Consider the following 19,252-nt stretch of genomic DNA (forward strand, 5'->3'; position numbering starts at 1 on the left):
GGAAAGCATGCCTTATGAGAATAGGTCGAGTGAACTTGGCCTTTTCTCCTTGGAGCGACAGAGGATGAAAAGTGACCTGATAGAGGTGTATAAGATGATGAGAGGCATTGATCATGTGGATAGCCAGAGACTTTTTCCCAGGGCTGAAATGGCTAACATGAGGGGGCATAGTTTTAAGATGCATGAAAATAGGTACGAGGGGATGTCAGGGGTAAGTTTTCACACAGAGAGTAGTGGGTGCATAGAATGCGCTGCCAGCGACAGTGGTGGAGGTGGATACAATAGGGTCTTTAAGAGACTCTTAGATAGGAATATGGAGCTTAGAAAAATAGAGGGCTATGCGGTAGGGAAACTCTAGGCTGTTTCTAGACTAGGTTTCATGGTCGGCAGAACACTGAGGGCCAAAGGCCTGTAATGTGCTGTAGATGTCTATGTTTCTATAGTTCTATGATGAGCTATGCTATACTCCCAAGTCTCTGTTCTGACAGTCAGCAATCTTTTCTGCTGCTGCTTCTAACTTAATATTCATGATCATTTGTCTAATCTTAAAAACCTAGATAAGTTCCATCTACTGTTTCACCTTCTGTTACTTTGAGAACATAATATGGTAGACCAAAACTTCCCACCTTGAAACCTATTGATTATTATACTTTTCATCCCTAGACATTCTTCTACTCTTTAGTGGCACTCTGTTATCTTTTCCATCACCAATGTTTGCTGAAGGGTCAATAATTCTTTGGACATATTCTGTCCCCTTTCTGAAGCACAGGTACTACCTCAGCTATCCACCAGTCCTCTGTCTCTGCCCCTGCGAACAAATTATTCAATAAATGCACTGAAACACTTGCTACCACTTCCTCAGATTCTTTGAAATCTGTGTGTGTATGTGATCTTTCTGAACCAAGGTTTGTAATCATCTCTGAATTTAACTCGCTTCTTTGAAAGCAACTATGCAGTGAAGAAAATAGTTGAGAGAGGTAAATGGCATGTTGACTTCCAGAAGCCTTGAGCTCAGGAGTAAAGATGTGCTTCTACAGTTATGCAGAGGCTTGACACCTGGAGTACGGTGCACAGCTTTGGTCTCCTTATTGAAGGAAAAATAACCTTGCCATGGAGGGAGTACAGTGAACCAGACTGGTTCGTGGGATGATGGGACTTTTGTATGAGGAGAAATTGGGTTGACTCAAATTGTATACATTAGAGATCAGAAGGATAATTTGGCTCTCATTAAAATACTTGACAGGGCTCAATAGTTTGGATGTGGGGAGAATGGTTTCCTGCCTGGAGAAGAGAGCTGGTAGAGGTGGAGGGTGGCTGGGTCATGGTCTCAGAATTTCGTACCTAGAGGATTTCTTCACCAGAGTGCGGTACACTTAGAGTTCTCTCTCACATTTGGCCAGGTCAGTTTATATACATAAGGAGGTGATAGAGCTTTGGACTCAAGGTCTTGGATGTTGAGATAAGAGGATTACCCATGATCATATTGAATGGTGCAGAAGATTCAAAGGCCAATTGTCTTTTGGTGCTCCAGTTTTTTGCTATTTCTTGTTGCCAGGTCAGAGGAGCTGCAGGGTGCTATGGAGATGGGAGACTGAGGGAAGGAGTCAACAGGACAGGCAGCACCTGTAGAGGGAAATGGACAGTTGCAGGTCAAGATTTCAGCTGCACTGAGAATTGTAGAAACAAGGACTTGCCAAACTAGGGCAGGTAGAGTTCACCCAGCAAACTTCTAGAAAGGACACCAGCAGACTGAGGAAATGGAACCATTCTGGACAACTGCTGTCCAGGAATCCAGCTGGAGGTACTGGTCTCGACGTATTGCTTTCCTTGTACCCCACTCCCTGGGCTGACAACATATTCTTCCGTCCCCAGGACACCTGGAGACGGCACAGTCACAACAAGATCATGGTGGTGACTGTACAGCAGCCAAGCCCACCTGTCCCCAGTCGGGCAACAGCACTTCAGACAGCGATGGATTCACGTTTCTCCTGTCTCCCTGCTACTCCCCCACCATCAACAGCATCACGCCATCTAATGGTACTATATACAACAAACTCACCATCGTGGGCACTGGATTCAGCAACGTCACCTGTGCTAATGAGGTAATTCAATATCGTTTCACCCTTACTCCTTCCTCGGCACTGCAGGCCAGACCAACATCTATTGTCCGTCCCCACTGGGTGGGTCACCTTCTCAAATGTGTGACCTGCTGCTGATGATTTTCCCATGGTTTGCTGGGAACAAAGTTCCACACTTTCAATTCGGTGCCAATGTTGTGTTTTAATGTACAACCATTCACAACAAAATTTTAATTTAGCCCCTATTTATCAATGTAACTACCAGGGCGTTTATCTCTTTAATTATATTGCACTGAAGGAAACATCCAGAATCTTTTACAGTCGGTAAAATAATTCTCTCTCTATCTGTCAATGTTTTTGCCCTCCCCGCTCTATTTCTCCATACTGTTCATCTCACTGTGTCTCCCCACTTCTCGTTCTCCTCCCTGCCTTTAACATCTCCTTGGGTCAGGCCATTGCAGATTGGAACATACCAGCATTGAGTTCAGTCGGACAGTGCAGGTTGGAAGTTTGCTGCCCGGCGTGAGCCCTCATTCAGCTGTTCTGTCTTGTTTCAGGTGAGAGTTGGGCAGCACCGTTGCATCATTGAACACAGCACGGAGTGGGAGATCCTGTGCCATGTGGATGTAGAGGAAGGGATGGAAGTTGGAGTGGCAGCTCTGGTGTCAGTGAATGTCCACAATCATGGTTCTGTCATCTCCACGCCTTCTGACGAATTCAGCCGCCACTTTGTGCTGCTCCCTCACCTGGACAGGGTGACCCCCAGCCTGGGCTCCACCACAGGACGGACCAGGGTCACCCTCACCGGCTCAGGCTTTGGAAAGTCCCCCAGTACCATCCAGGTGCAGCTGGCATCTGTGCCCTGCACGGTTGTATCTGTGAATTACACGCATATCTCCTGTGATTCATCCGCCTCCGTTGTCTCCAGTGGGACCGTCAGCATTTGGGTACGAGGTCTCTTGGCCACGTGTACCGGCTCCTGTAACTTCACCTACACTGAGAGCATCACACCAAGCGTGCTGACTGTCTCCCCAGATGTCCTGGACACTGTCTACACTGATGTGACCATAAGTGGCCGAGGATTTGGCAGCCAAGTCGAGATGGTTTTTATTTTAGTTGGCACTGCCAGCTATAGACCCGCTGATGTTTCAGACACTAGCCTGTACACGACTGTGGGACCCCTGCCTGTTGGTCAACACTCCCTCAGGGTCTTGATCTTGGACAAGGGTTTATCTGCCGAGACTCTGTGGCTCACCAGTGCTACCACAGCTTCTCTGCTCCCAGCCTCAGGAGGGATTAACGGAGGCACCACGTTGTCCATCACGGGGAACGGTTTTGTCCGGGGTGCCACCACTGTGACGGTTGATGGCTCCACTTGCCGCATTCTCACCAGCACCCCGGGAGAAGTCAAGTGTGTCTCCCCGGCCTGCGGCCCAGGCACTGTCCAAGTAAAGGTTACAGTTCATTCCACGGTGTACCCACTCCTGACCTTCACCTGCAACCAAACGGAGACGCCCACTATTCTGGCTGCCTCTCCAACCACCGGTGAATGCTCATTGGAACATCTTCCTCCAGTGCCCAGTTCAATACCAGCCCAGTACACTGCACCCATTCCACACCACCCCCTTCCATTCACAACCATCCCACCCTTAGCCAACACTCACCCATCCAATCCACGCCATCCCACCTGATCCCAAACCATCCATCCCAATAAAGTACAACCTTTCTCCAACCATCCTCAACACCCGTTCACCCCATTCTCACCTTTCCCCAATACCCACCCGTTCACCCCATTCTCGCCTTTCCCCAATACCCACCCAATTCATTGGGTCAGATCTTTGCTGTCAGTGGCCTTTCACTCTAGAACTTGAACTCGCCCTCGAGGACCTAGCTGGAGGTATGAACTGGAGGAGGCAGAAGCTATGCAGGATGATGGGGTTGGTTAGAATTACATAGAGTTTACACACAGAATTAGACCATCCTGCCCAGTGCAGGGTGATGGGTTTGGTTAGAATCATATAGAGGTTACACACAGAATTAGACCATCATGCCCAGTGCAGAACGATGGGGTTGGTTAGAATTACATAAAGTTTACACACAGAATTAGACCATCCTGCCCAATGCAGTATGATGGGGTTGGTTAGAATTACGTAGAGGTTACACACAGAACTAGACCATCTTGCCCAATGCAGGATGATGGGGTTGGTTAGAATTACATCAAGTTTTCACACGGAATTAGACCATCCTGCCCAGTGCAGGATGATGGGGCTGGTTAGAATTACATCAAGTTTTCACACGGAATTAGACCATCCTGCCCAGTGCAGGATGATGGGCTGGTCAGAATTACATCGAGGTTACACACAGAATTAGACCATCCTGCCCAATGCAGTATGATGGGGTTGGTTAGAATTACGTAGAGGTTACACACAGAATTAGACCATCCTGCCCAATGCAGGATGATGGGGTTGGTTAGAATTACATCAAGTTTTCACACAGAATTAGACCATCCTGCCCAGTGCAGTATGATGGGGTTGGTTAGAATTACGTAGAGGTTACACACAGAATTAGACCATCTTGCCCAATGCAGGAGGATGGGGTTGGTTAGAATTACATCAAGTTTTCACACAGAATTAGACCATCCTGCCCAGTGCAAGATGATGGGGCTGGTTAGAATTACATAGAGGTTACACACAGAATTACACCATCATGCACAGTGCAGGATGATGGGGTTGGTTAGAGTTACATAGAGGTTACACACAGAATTAGACCATCTTGCCCAATGCAAAATGATGGGGTTGGTTAGAATTACATCGAGTTTACACACAGAATTAGACCATCCTGCCCAATGCAGGATGATGGGGTTGGTTAGAATTACATTGAGTTTACACACAGAATTAGACCATCCTGCCCAATCCAGGGTGTTGGGGTTGGTTAGAATTATATTGAGTTTACACACAGAATTAGACCATCCTGCCCAATGCAGGATGATGGGGTTGGTTAGAATTACATTGAGTTTACACACAGAATTAGACCATCCTGCCCAATGCAGGATGATGGGGTTGGTTAGAATTACATTGAGTTTACACACAGAATTAGACCATCCTGCCCAGTGCAGGATGATGGGGTTGGTTAGAATTACATAGAACTTACACACAGAATCAGACCATCCTGCCCAGTGCAGGGTGTTGGGGTTGGTTAGAATTACATAGAACTTACACACAGAATTAGGCAATCCTGCCCAATGCAGGATGATGGGGTTGGTTAGAATTACATTGAGTTTACACACAGAATTAGACCATCCCGCCCAATGCTCTGCATGAGCTCACCACCACTCTCCTTCCTCACAACCCATCTCCAAACTCTTCACAGCCTGTTCTTAATGATCATTCTACATCCCCTAGATCAAACTGAACCCAGGAGATGTTTTAACAACTCCGTCATTTGTTTTAGGTGTAAGTGGAACAAGACTCACCATTCTTGGGCAAAGCTTGGGATCTGTTGTCTCTGAGGTCATGGTGTCAATCGATGGCGTCCTGTGCAGTGTGACCACGGCTAATGAGAGCTGTGTGGAGTGCACTGTAGGACATCACGCTGGGGGCAACTTCCCAATCCTGCTGGAACATGTCAGGAGAGGATACGCAAACTCTGGCTTCTCGTTTCAGTACCAGCTCAACATAACTTCTGTCTCTCCAGCTGAAGGCATGTATAGATACTTGAATCCTTTTAATGCTTTGAACAGGTAAACTAAAAGCAGAAGGAGGCTATTCTGCCCCTCAATCCTATCTCATAAGATCGTGGCTGATTATTTGGTAACTTCAGTTCCACGTTTCTGTGTACACCCAGTTATCGTTCATCCCTTGTTCATCAAGATCCTGTCACTGCTGAAAATTATCCAAAGCAGACTCCCACCACCCACTCAGGGAGAGAGCTCCAAAGACTCAAGACTCCCCAAGAGAACATTTGCCCTGTATAGATGATCCCTTCTTTTTTAAGGTGATTTCTTAAGTCTTCCATTTAACAAGGTGAAACTTCCTTTCCAAATGTCTCTCAGATTATTTGTTTCAATCAATGGCCCACTTACCCTTGTATTCCTTGGATACCAAATAACCCATGTAGTCAGATGGAGAACATCCCAACTCCACACAGCCAGCACCAGGGGTCAGGATTGAGCTGGGGCTATGAGACGGTGGCTCTACCACCGATGGAGATGTCCGTCTGCACGTCCCTGAGCCAACCCGGTGATTTTGTTCCGCACCTCCTCCAGAGCTTCACGTCCTGATGCTGCTGAGCACCCGTTCTCCATCTGCAGCTAAACCAAGAGTTTGTTCAGGGTATCCTTGCTCTGTGCTGCCCTGAATTACAAAGACCAGCACTCTCGCACTGGTCTGTGAACCCACTCTGCCCTGTGAGTATCTGTTCCTGCACCCTCTCTAGGGTTGGACACAGCAGTGACAATAGATCTTGTTTCTGGAGCCTCATTTTAACCATGCACATTCTCCCGGTTCCCAGGCAGCTTCGGTGGGGGCCTGATCCTGATGGTGAAGGGCACTGGATTTGACATACAGAAATCGCGAGTGTTTGTGTGCGACGGTGAATGCAGGGTGGAGCCAGCAACCTCCAGTTCCAGCAGCCTACACTGCCACCTGCCTCTGAATAATGGTGAGGACCCACACACCACAGTTCAGAAAGATGCCCTGGGTTTGGTCCACTTCAGACTGGGAATCCCACCACAGACTGGCCTCTTGCACTTCTGAGGAGGGGAGGGGGAGTGGATTCACTCCCTCCGTCCCTCCCCCACCCCCACACCAATCAATCTGCTTCCGCAGCTGCATTATCAATTCTGGTTGGACACAAATCTGGAAATTGTCCATTCATTTGTGACACTTCCTCAAGTACTGCCCCTCCCACAGTGTGGCATTCCCTCAGTGCCACCCCTCCCACTGTGTGCCATTCTCTCAGTGCCACCTGTGCCACGGTGTGCCGTTCCCTCAGTGACACCCCTCCCAGAGCGTGGCATTCCCTCAGTGCCACACCTCAGTATGGCACTCCCTCAATATCACACCAGAAAGTCTAAGTATTGCACTTAATGCTCTGGGGTTAGCTGTGGCATGACCCTCTGGTCCAGACCTTGGAGAATGCAAGATCTACTGATCCAAACACTTCATGTCTCTGCCAGCACTGTTAACATCCCTTACTTCCCACAGCAGGTCTGTGTCCACAGTGCACGAAGCGTTTCACTGGTGCAGAGTGTGGTGTGTGGGGTGGAGGGTTCAGCAGAAATAAGCTCGTTTGTCAACATTGCCAATCTGTGTTGGATCAGCTTCTTCCTGCACAGCCGCTGAGAGCACAGGCACAGGTCACACCACACCTCGAATCACATCAACCTCCGAGTGAAGGGAGGAGGTTTACACTCAATTCTTCCAACACGTCACAGAACAGCAGCATGTTCTGGGAACCCACAAATGTGGCTGCGGATGGTGACGGGGTAGTTTTGGTTATTTAGAGAAGATGAGAATGCCAGTGATCAATGAGGTTGGGTACAGTGATGTGGACTGACCCCATGTCACCTGCCTGTCCAGGAACTGGGCCTCAGCAGCAATGCAGCGTGACTGTTGTAAACAGTGAAAATTCAATCCAGCTGCTCAACGCCTTCACCTACACGTCAGCTTTGACCCCCGTGGTGACCGCCGTTGAGCCCAGGCAAGGAGGAACAGCAGGAGGCACCAAACTGACCATCACGGGATCGGGCTTCAGGTGAGTGTAGGTTCCAATCCAATTGGATATCGCATTCGGAAGAACCTGTCCACTTTTGTGTCATTCTCAGAAGACATGTTACTTTTCATTTCCAGGTATAATAATTATTCTTAAACAGCATACTTTTGTTGTATGGAACAAAAGGGATATCATGTATTATGGAACGACTGTTCCCACTGACTATCTTGTTGCTGTGATACGTTTCCACTTTGCTACCCAGTGCCTCAGTGTGAGTATCCTTAGCCTGACCAGTCCTCACACAAGCTCTCACTTGTAGGCGTGAGATAGGCAGATCAAACTTATACTGCCATCTCTGCATCACTCTCCGAACAATATCTGTAGGGAGTCTGGCAATGCCAGTTTAGGTTTCTACTCTCATCCCTGAGAAATTTGATCCATGTTGTGTGGAGAGTGAACCCTAAACAAGGAGAGGAGTTAGTGGACCTCCAGCTCTTGCAATAATCTGCCCTTGAATAGTGATTCAGGGAGTCCCTATTGCCCAGAAGCACAACTGAACCAGGAACACAAAGACTGCGGCTGCAGGGGCAGGCCAGAGACAGGGTATTTTCCAGTGCCCCCCCCCCCCCATGTGGAGACTGTGAAGGAACGTTCAGTGCCCATTGAGTGCAGCTCCAGCAACAGTCAAGACACTCAACCCCAACCAGTTCAGAGCAGCCCAGTTGATTAGGTTATGAAGTCATGCAGTCCTCTTTTATTGTCATTTAGTAATGCATGCATTAAGAAACGATACAATATTTCCTCCGGTGTTATATCACAAAACACAGGACAGACCAAGACTGAAAAAAAACCAAAACCACATAATTATAACATATAGTTACAACAATGCAACAGTACCATAACTTGATGAAAAAGTCCATGAGCACAGTAAAAGTTCAAAGTCTCTCAAATGTCCCATATCTCACGCAGACGGGTGAAGGGAGGAAAACTCTCCCTGCCATACCTGACTCTGAGTCATCCGAAAACTTCGAGCTCTGATCAGCTCTCCAACACCGAGTACTGAGCGCCATCACTATCTGAACGAATCGACCTCCTTCTCAGTCGCCAACAGCAGGCAAAGCCAGGGATTTTGAGGCCTTCCCTCAGAAAGATTCCCGACCGCGCAGTAACGACAGCAGCGAACGAGCGTTTCAGAAATTTTTCCAGATGTTCCTCTGTGCTTTCACACCCCTCTCTATCAAATCAGAATTGTCCACGGCCCCTATTTAATGGATACAATATCATTTTTCACTGGGGGGCTGCACACGCACGGTGCACTGCTTTCTCTCCTCCCGCCTATCACCAGAAGACATTGCATATCACCAGAAGACATTGGAGCAGAAATAGGCTATTTGGCCCATTGAATTTGCTCTGCCATTCACTCATGGCTAATTTATTATCCCTCTCAACCCTAATCTCCTGCCTTCTCCCCATACACCATCCACCACCCTAAACACACACTCTCTCCACCACCGACACACAGTGTTCACCCTCTTCCAATGCATTGCAATTTCTCACCCAGATTCCATCAACAGCACCTCCCAAACCCTTGACAGCTACCACCAAGAGAAACAAGGGCAGCAAGCACAGATTGCCCTCCTGTCACTCACTGTCCCACCTTGGAAATGTTCCTCGTTTTATCCTCACCACTGTCTAACTCTTGGATCTCCCTCCCAACAGGACTACAGGTGCACCTTCACTAGACCTTCTCAAGGGCAATTGGGATGCAACATGCAGTAAATGCTGGGCTTGCCAGTGATATTCAGATCCCAAGAAATAGGTGCAAGTAGAGCACCCAGCACTCCTACCTTTCTGCAGTTATACTCACCTGTAGACCTGCGCACCTCCCACAATGATGGTTCCTCTTGCACTTCCAGCATAAATGAGACTTCTGTCACTGTGGCTGAAGCTGCCTGTGAGATCCAGTCTGTGAATGAAACCAACATTGTTTGCATCACCGGTGCACAATCACCCTCCCAGAAGACCAAGGTCAAGGTCAACGTAAAGGGAAATGGCATCGCCAAACTGGTGAGGGACTCATGGCCTTTGAAAGAAAGAGAGTTGTTCGGCAGGGGGCGGGTAGGAATGTGGGGAGGGGTCCAACACGAGACAGGAGGAGATGGAATGCAAGAAGTATGGATGGGATCTGGAAGAGTGAGAATGTGAGAAGGGTGGATGGGACACAGGGATCAGTAATATCCTAATGTAAGGTGATGTTGTCCCAGTGCAAGGGGGCTGGAAATTTTGAGATGGAAGTGGGCCGTATTAGGAGACAATAGCTTCGGTGTAAAAAGCCAGTTGAAGTCTAAAGGAATGAGAGGTGATCCTTCTATAGATGTACTGTGGAGAGCATTCTGACAGGCTGCATCACTGCCTGGTAAGGGGGAGGGGGCTACTGCACAGGACCAAAAGAAGCTGCAGAGGGTTGTAAATTTAGTCAGCTCCATCTTGGGTACTAGCCTACAAAGTACCCAGGATATCTTCAAGGAGCGGTGTCTCAGATAGGCAGTGTCGATTATTAGGGACCTCCAGCACCCAGGGTATGCCCTTTTCTCACTGATACCATCAGGTAGGTGGAACAGAAGCGTGAAGGCACACACTCAGCTTCTTCCCCTCTGCTATCTGATTCCTAAATGGACACTGAAACTTTGGACACTATCTCACTTTTTAAATACATATTATTTCTGGTTTTGCATGATTTTTAATCTATTCAATATACATATACTGCAATTGATTTACTTATTTATTTTTACTTTTTTCTTCCATATTATGTATTGCATTGAACTACGCTTACTAAGTTAACAAATTTCATGACACAGGCTGGTGATAATAAACCTGATTCTGGTTGATATCTTAACGGGAGTCACGGGAAATGCTATTGAGGTAGAAATGGCAGAACAAGCTGAATGGGCTGAATGGCCTTTTTCCTTTCCTCACCTTCTGTTCGTTATTTTTGGCAGGACTTTGCAGATTACTACTATGTCGATGTGTGGTCATCACGGTACACGTGGGGAGGTCAGCCACCCCCTGAGAAGGGCTCCCTGGTGGTCATCACCAAGGGCCAAACCATCCTGTTGGACCAAAGCACGCCCGTGCTAAAGATGCTGCTTATTCAAGGTGACCGCACTCAGAGCCCTCCTGCTGCCGACGCAGAGTGAAGTGGAGTTGGGCTCGAGGGAATGGGGACACAGCAGTCACAGTGCTGGCAACTCAGGGGCCTACAGGAGTCATTTGAAGCTGCCCAGACTCCCGTGTACCATTTGGCAGGAGCTCCTAAAACAGGCGCAGACCCTTGAATCACGTGTATTTCCACAGTGGAGCGACACACACAGAATGCTGGAGCACTGGGGGACTGCTTTGCCAAGCCCCTTCACTCTACCCACTGCAAAAGGCAGGATCTCCAGGAGACCACTTCCCATTCCCACACTAACACGTTTATCCACGGCCATGGTGAGCCCAGAGACAGGCCAGAGGAGCAACACTTCATATTCTGTCTCGCTGATTTCAACCTGATAGCATGAACATTGATTTGTCTGCTTCCAGTAACCACTCCCCTCTGTTTTCCACACACACACACACACCCTTTTGTTTTCTGTCATTCCAGGAGCCCTCTCACCCCTTCTCTTCCCCTCTCCATCCTCATGACTTGCCTGTCACTTCCCTTTAGTTCCCCACCTCCTTCCCCTTATTCCAAGGTCTTCTGTTCTCTCTTATCAGATTCCTTCTTCAATCCTCTGGCTCATCCACCTGTCACCTTCGAGCTTCCCACATCATTCCCTTTCATTCCCCTTCCCCCATTCCTCCACACCTTTATGTTCTAAATTCATAGAACATAGAAAACCTACAGCACAATACAGGCCCTTCGGCCCACAAAGCTGTGCCGAACATGTCCTTACCTTAGATATTACCTAGGGTTACCCATAGCCCTCTACTTCAACCACTCTTCCTTTCCAGTCTCAGCCCAGAGCATCGACTGCTGGTTTTCCTCCATGGATGCTGACTGGCCTGCGGAGTTCCCCCAGCACCTGTGTGTGTGTGTGTGTCTCACAATTTCCAGATACTTTCCTATCTTTGTTTAGCTGTAGCGGTGCCAGCCACTACCAGCCAACAGCATTGGGGCAGTGCCATGCTGGCCCACAGGGGGTGCACTGTTGTGCCGACCCACGGCAGTGGATGTGTGTGTGTGTGTGTGTGTGTCCTCAGAAAAGCACACTGTACAAGACCACACCAGGACAGGTGGACTTGGCCTTCTGCTCCATGTTGGTGTGTGTCTCCATCTGCTGCCACCACCACCCCCTCTCCTGTGTATTTACCCAAAGAGGCAGTGTGCGGGCAGGAGGGTGGGGCTGTGGAGGAGGTTAGAGATCACTGAGATCACTGCCCTTAACCTGTTTGCAGGTGGTTCTCTCATCTTCGATGAGGTCGACATTGAATTCCAGGCCGAGAACATTCTGATCACGGACGGCGGGCTACTCCAGGTAATGGAGGTTGGGGGAGGATGGTGTCAGAGTATTGGAGGAGAATGGTGTCAGGGTACCGGGGGCAGCATGGTTTCAGGGTACTGGGGGAGGAAGGTGTCAGGATACTGGGGGGATTGGGAGAACTCAGATCCATGGCTCAGTGATACAGGGTAAAGCATGTGCGCAATGTGAAGAGAGATCTGCGACTGGTGTAGGTGCTCCTCCTGGCCTAGTGGCTGTGACCTCCTCCTGACTGCAGGTCCTCTGATTCACTGCTGGCTAATTGGGTTGTCCATCACAGAGATGGACGTATTCCCAACCAATAGGATGTAAATCAATTAAAACTTGCAGATAAATTGAAAACAGAAAATGTTGGAAACACCCAGCAGGACAGGCAGTGCGTGTGGAGGGAGTAACAGTTAAAGGTTGGGAACTCTTCTGTCGTGTGACGGCACAGCAGGAATGCACCCAGCTGGATGCACCAGCCCAGCACTCTCGAGGAGCCTTGAGCTGGAGCAGGTGAACGCCAAGGGAGGCCATTCCGCCCTTCACCAACTCAGTGACCATGACGACTGCTGGGCTTCATTTCCTGAGTCCCTCATCTGCAGCAATGCACGGACATTAGCCCTGAATCTACTTGGTCAAGACTTGCAGCCACCAAGGTGGAACAACCTGAGGATTCCCCGTCACCAAGGAGGGAAATTCTGGGTGCTCCCCCTGTCCGGATGAAAGGACTTATCTCGGTGTGAGTGGTCCATTGCAGGAACCTGGAAGCTCCACCTCACACACCATCACCACCACCACCACCGTTGTGGCTCCCAGTTTCTCTGCTGAAGTGGCTTGAGTCACGGGCAATCACAGTACAAAGAGGCTCTCACTCTGTCTGGCCATCTGCTGACCACGGGTGCCAGACCAGTGGGAACATGCAGTCAGCCCAAGTGGGGGTGGCTCTGGTCACCACGGATTGCTGTGTGGAGACGGAATGAACGTCCCCTCAGCTGTGGCTCAGTCCGAATGTCTCCGCAGTCACTTTATCACACCGTCACATTCCGATCTGCCGGAAGGTTCTAGACACAGGCCCACGCTCTCAGGTCCTACACTCCAAGAGATGGAAAGTAAAAGCTCCTGGACAAATCAAGGGGATTCTACTGGTCCCCGCTTCGGGACACACATTTGGGAGTCCAGCCACAGGAGAGTTGTCCCCAGTATCCCTGCCTGAGATACTGATCGATGGGTGGGGGTGTGCTCATCAATTAAACTATTTCCCCCTTTTTTCCTGGGCTAGGTGGGAACAAGTTCCACTCCTTTCCAACACAAAGCCACCATCACCCTTCACGGCCACCTGCGTTCCAGGGAACTGCCCCTGTACGGATCCAAGACGCTGGCTGTTCGAGAGGGCACACTGGAGCTCCACGGTAAGCCTGCAGGAGATGAGTGCACACAGCAGCTTCCACAATACACTCCAGTGAACACCCCGCACCCCAGCAGAACCCTAACCCCAATTAAACATCACAGGGCCCTTTACAGAACGATATTCAAACCAAGAGTGAAGACCTCTCAGAGAGGTGACCAAGAGGGACACTGCGAAATTTGTCTGGAATTGGTATATTGCGCTGAGATACAGTGAGCAGCTTTTGCTTTGGTGCCATCCAAACAGATCATGCCAAACGTAATTACATTAAGATAGTAAAAAGAAAACAGAATGCAAAATAGAATATTACAGTTTCAGAGAAATGCAGTGCAGGTAAAGGACATCCTCAGAAATTCAGAACAGTTCATTCCCACAGAAATATGTAGGTATAATGAATGTAAGTTCGTCCTTTAGATGGCATCTATCCCAATCGTTTGAGGGAATGTCTGTACACACCCGTAGATTTTAGATTTGCTCTTCTGACTGCTGTGTTTCCCATTCTCCTCGTTCAGGTCAGCCAGTCCCTGTAACGTGGACTCACCTGGCTGAGACAGCAGAGGCAGGCACTTCAACAATAACGCGCCAGAAACCTGTGAGCTGGCAGGCAGGGGACCAGATTGTCATTGCAACAACTGGTAACAGGTAAGTCCATGGTGTTGTTGTACTTGGGTAGCTAAGGCTGGGCAGGACATGTGAAACCTCGTCAGGGTCACCAAGGTCCAGAGCTGGACCTCAGCCCACCACTGGGACCTCATAGGCTGAAATGAGGGAATCTGTTGCACTGTAGGACGGGTGGTACGGAGGGAGCATCAAACTCAGGGAGGACCAAAATTAAGAGAGCAGAACACTATGGATGGACAGTACTGAGGGAGTGTCACACTGTGGGACGGACAGTACTGAGGGAGTGTCACACTGTGGGTTTGACGGTATTGTGGGAGTGTCACGCTGTGGGATGGACAGTATTGAGGGAGTGTCACACTGTGAGATGGACGGTACTGAGGGAGTGTCACACTGTGGGACGGACAGTATTGAGGGAGTGTCACACTGTGAGATGGACGGTACTGAGGGAGTGTCACACTGTGGGATGGACAGTACTGAGGGAGTGTCACACTGTGGGATGGACAGTATTGAGGGAGTGTCACACTGTGAGATGGACGGTACTGAGGGAGTGTCACACTGTGGGATGGACGGTACTCAGGGAGTGTCACACTGCGGGATGGTCGGTATTGAGGGAGTGTCACACTGCGGGATGGTCGGTATTGAGGGAGTGTCACACTGCGGTATGGACGGTACTGAGGGAGTGTCACACTGTGGGATGGACGGTACTGAGGGAGTGTCACACTGTGGGATGGACAGTATTGAGGGAGTGTCACACTGTGGGATGGACGGTACTGAGGGAGTGTCACACTGTGGGATGGACGGTACTGAGGGAGTGTCACACTGCGGGATGGTCGGTATTGAGGGAGTGTCACACTGCGGTATGGAGAGTACTGAGGGAGTGTCACACTGCGGTATGGAGAGTACTGAGGGAGTGTCACACTGCGGGATGGACGGTACTGAGGGAGTGTCACACTGCGGGATGGAGAGTACTGAGGGAGTGTCACACTGCGGGATGGAGAGTACTGAGGGAGTGTCACACTGCGGGATGGACGGTACTGAGGGAGAGTCACACTGCGGGATGGAGAGTACTGAGGGAGTGTCACACTGCGGGATGGACGGTACTGAGGGAGTGTCACACTGCGGGATGAACAGTACTGAGGGAGTGTCACACTGCGGGATGGACGATACTGAGTGAGTGTCACACTGCGTGATGGATGGTACTGAGGGAGTGTCACACTGCGGGATGGACGGTACTGATGGAGTGTCACACTGCGGGATGGTCGGTACTGAGGGAGTGTCACACTGCGGTATGGAGAGTACTGAGGGAGTGTCACACTGCGGGATGGACGGTACTGAGGGAGAGTCACACTGCGGGATGGACAGTACTGAGGGAGTGTCACACTGCGGGATGGAGAGTTCTGAGGGAGTGTCACACTGCGGGATGGACGGTACTGAGGGAGTGTCACACTGCGGGATGGACGGTACTGAGGGAGAGTCACACTGCGGGATGGACGGTACTGAGGGAGTGTCACACTGTGGGATGGAGAGTACTGAGGGAGTGTCACACTGCGGGATGGACGGTACTGAGGGAGTGTCACACTGCGGGATGGACAGTACTGAGGGAGTGTCACACTGCGGGATGGACGGTACTGAGGGAGTGTCACACTGCGGGATGGACGGTACTGAGGGAGTGTCACACTGCGGGATGGACGGTACTGAGGGAGTGTCACAATGCGGGATGGACGGTACTGAGGGAGTGTCACACTGCGGGATGGACGGTACTGATGGAGTGTCACACTGCGGGATGGTCGGTACTGAGGGAGTGTCACACTGCGGGATGGACAGTACTGATGGAGTGTCACACTGTGGGATAGACGGTACTGAGGGAGTGTCACACTGCGGGATGGTCGGTACTGAGGGAGTGTCACACTGTGGGATGGAGAGTACAGAGGGAGTGTCACACTGCGGGATGGACAGTACTGAGGGAGTGTCAGACTGTGGGATGGTTGGTACTGAGGGAGTGTCAGACTGTGGGATGGATGGTACTGAGGGAGTGTCAGACTGTGGGATGGTCGGTACTGAGAGATTGTCACACTATAGGATGGAGAGTACTCAGGGAGTGTCACACTGCGGGATGGACAGTACAGAGGGAGTGTCACACTGCGGGATGGACGGTACTGAGGGAGTGTCAGACTGTGGGATGGTCGGTACTGAGGGAGTGTCACACTGTGGGATGGACGGTACTGAGGGAGTGTCAGACTGCGGGATGGTCGGTACTGAGGGAGTGTCACCCTGCGGGATGGACGGTACTGAGGGAGTGTCACACTGCGGGATGGACGGTACTGAGTGAGTGTCACACTGTGGGATGGACGGTACTGATGGAGTGTCACACTGCGGTATGGAGAGTACTGAGGGAGTGTCACACTGCGGGATGGACGGTACTGAGGGAGAGTCACACTGCGGGATGGGACAGTACTGAGGGAGTGTCACACTGCGGGATGGAGAGTACTGAGGGAGTGTCACACTGCGGGATGGACGGTACTGAGGGAGTATCACACTGCGGGATGGACGGTACTGAGGGAGAGTCACACTGCGGGATGGACGGTACTGAGGGAGTGTCACACTGCGGGATGGAGAGTACTGAGGGAGTGTCACACTGCGGGATGGACGGTACTGAGGGAGTGTCACACTGCGGGATGGACGGTACTGAGGGAGTGTCACACTGCGGGATGGACGGTACTGAGTGAGTGTCACACTGCGGGATGGACGGTACTGAGGGAGTGTCACACTGCGGGATGGACGGTACTGAGGGAGTGTCACACTGCGGGATGGACGGTACTGAGGGAGTGTCACACTGCGGGATGGACGGGACTGATGGAGTGTCACACTGCGGGATGGTCGGTACTGAGGGAGTGTCACACTGTGGGATGGACGGTACTGATGGAGTGTCACACTGTGGGATAGACGGTACTGAGGGAGTGTCACACTGCGGGATGGTCGGTACTGAGGGAGTGTCACACTGTGGGATGGAGAGTACAGAGGGAGTGTCACACTGCGGGATGGACAGTACTGAGGGAGTGTCAGACTGTGGGATGGTTGGTACTGAGGGAGTGTCAGACAGTGGGATGGATGGTACTGAGGGAGTGTCAGACTGTGGGATGGTCGGTACTGAGAGATTGTCACACTATAGGATGGAGAGTACTCAGGGAGTGTCACACTGCGGGATGGACAGTACAGAGGGAGTGTCAGACTGCGGGATGGACGGTACTGAGGGAGTGTCAGACTGTGGGATGGTCGGTACTGAGGGAGTGTCACACTGTGGGATGGACGGTACTGAGGGAGTGTCAGACTGCGGGATGGTCGGTACTGAGGGAGTGTCACACTGCGGGACGGACGGTACTGAGGGAGTGTCACACTGCGGGACGGAGAGTACTGAGGGAGTGTCACACTGCGGGACGAAGAGTACGGACGGAGTGTCACACTGCGGGATGGACGGTACTGAGGAAGTGTCACACTGCGGGATGGAGAGTACTGAGGGAGTGTCACACTGCGGGATGGACGGTACTGAGGGAGTGTCACACTGCGGGATGAACAGTACTGAGGGAGTGTCACACTGCGGGATGGACGATACTGAGTGAGTGTCACACTGCGTGATGGATGGTACTGAGGGAGTGTCACACTGCGGGATGGACGGTACTGAGGGAGTGTCAGACTGCGGGATGGTCGGTACTGAGGGAGTGTCACACTGCGGTATGGAGAGTACTGAGGGAGTGTCACACTGCGGGATGGACGGTACTGAGGGAGAGTCACACTGCGGGATGGACAGTACTGAGGGAGTGTCACACTGCGGGATGGAGAGTTCTGAGGGAGTGTCACACTGCGGGATGGACGGTACTGAGGGAGTGTCACACTGCGGGATGGACGGTACTGAGGGAGAGTCACACTGCGGGATGGACGGTACTGAGGGAGTGTCACACTGTGGGATGGAGAGTACTGAGGGAGTGTCACACTGCGGGATGGACGGTACTGAGGGAGTGTCACACTGCGGGATGGACAGTACTGAGGGAGTGTCACACTGCGGGATGGACGGTACTGAGGGAGTGTCACACTGCGGGATGGACGGTACTGAGGGAGTGTCACACTGCGGGATGGACGGTACTGAGGGAGTGTCACAATGCGGGATGGACGGTACTGAGGGAGTGTCACACTGCGGGATGGACGGTACTGATGGAGTGTCACACTGCGGGATGGTCGGTACTGAGGGAGTGTCACACTGCGGGATGGACAGTACTGATGGAGTGTCACACTGTGGGATAGACGGTACTGAGGGAGTGTCACACTGCGGGATGGTCGGTACTGAGGGAGTGTCACACTGTGGGATGGAGAGTACAGAGGGAGTGTCACACTGCGGGATGGACAGTACTGAGGGAGTGTCAGACTGTGGGATGGTTGGTACTGAGGGAGTGTCAGACTGTGGGATGGATGGTACTGAGGGAGTGTCAGACTGTGGGATGGTCGGTACTGAGAGATTGTCACACTATAGGATGGAGAGTACTCAGGGAGTGTCACACTGCGGGATGGACAGTACAGAGGGAGTGTCACACTGCGGGATGGACGGTACTGAGGGAGTGTCAGACTGTGGGATGGTCGGTACTGAGGGAGTGTCACACTGTGGGATGGACGGTACTGAGGGAGTGTCAGACTGCGGGATGGTCGGTACTGAGGGAGTGTCACCCTGCGGGATGGACGGTACTGAGGGAGTGTCACACTGCGGGATGGACGGTACTGAGTGAGTGTCACACTGTGGGATGGACGGTACTGATGGAGTGTCACACTGCGGTATGGAGAGTACTGAGGGAGTGTCACACTGCGGGATGGACGGTACTGAGGGAGAGTCACACTGCGGGATGGGACAGTACTGAGGGAGTGTCACACTGCGGGATGGAGAGTAC

At 51.0% G+C, this 19,252-nt stretch overlaps 1 protein-coding gene across 1 annotated transcript in view; it reads left to right on the top strand.

Moving 5' to 3' along the window:
- Window positions 1-19,252, top strand: part of LOC134344349 (fibrocystin-L-like) — a 231,377-nt gene that overhangs the window by 71,934 nt on the left and 140,191 nt on the right. Inside the window, 11 exon segments of the mRNA XM_063044033.1 lie at window positions 1,873-2,102; window positions 2,636-3,623; window positions 5,529-5,777; window positions 6,588-6,737; window positions 7,658-7,832; window positions 8,725-8,730; window positions 9,707-9,857; window positions 10,790-10,946; window positions 12,228-12,307; window positions 13,575-13,704; window positions 14,213-14,342. Coding sequence (XP_062900103.1) covers window positions 1,873-2,102; window positions 2,636-3,623; window positions 5,529-5,777; window positions 6,588-6,737; window positions 7,658-7,832; window positions 8,725-8,730; window positions 9,707-9,857; window positions 10,790-10,946; window positions 12,228-12,307; window positions 13,575-13,704; window positions 14,213-14,342 — 2,446 coding nt within the window.

Source organism: Mobula hypostoma, chromosome 1, assembly GCF_963921235.1.
Source record: "Mobula hypostoma chromosome 1, sMobHyp1.1, whole genome shotgun sequence".
NCBI classification, from domain to species: domain Eukaryota; kingdom Metazoa; phylum Chordata; class Chondrichthyes; order Myliobatiformes; family Myliobatidae; genus Mobula; species Mobula hypostoma.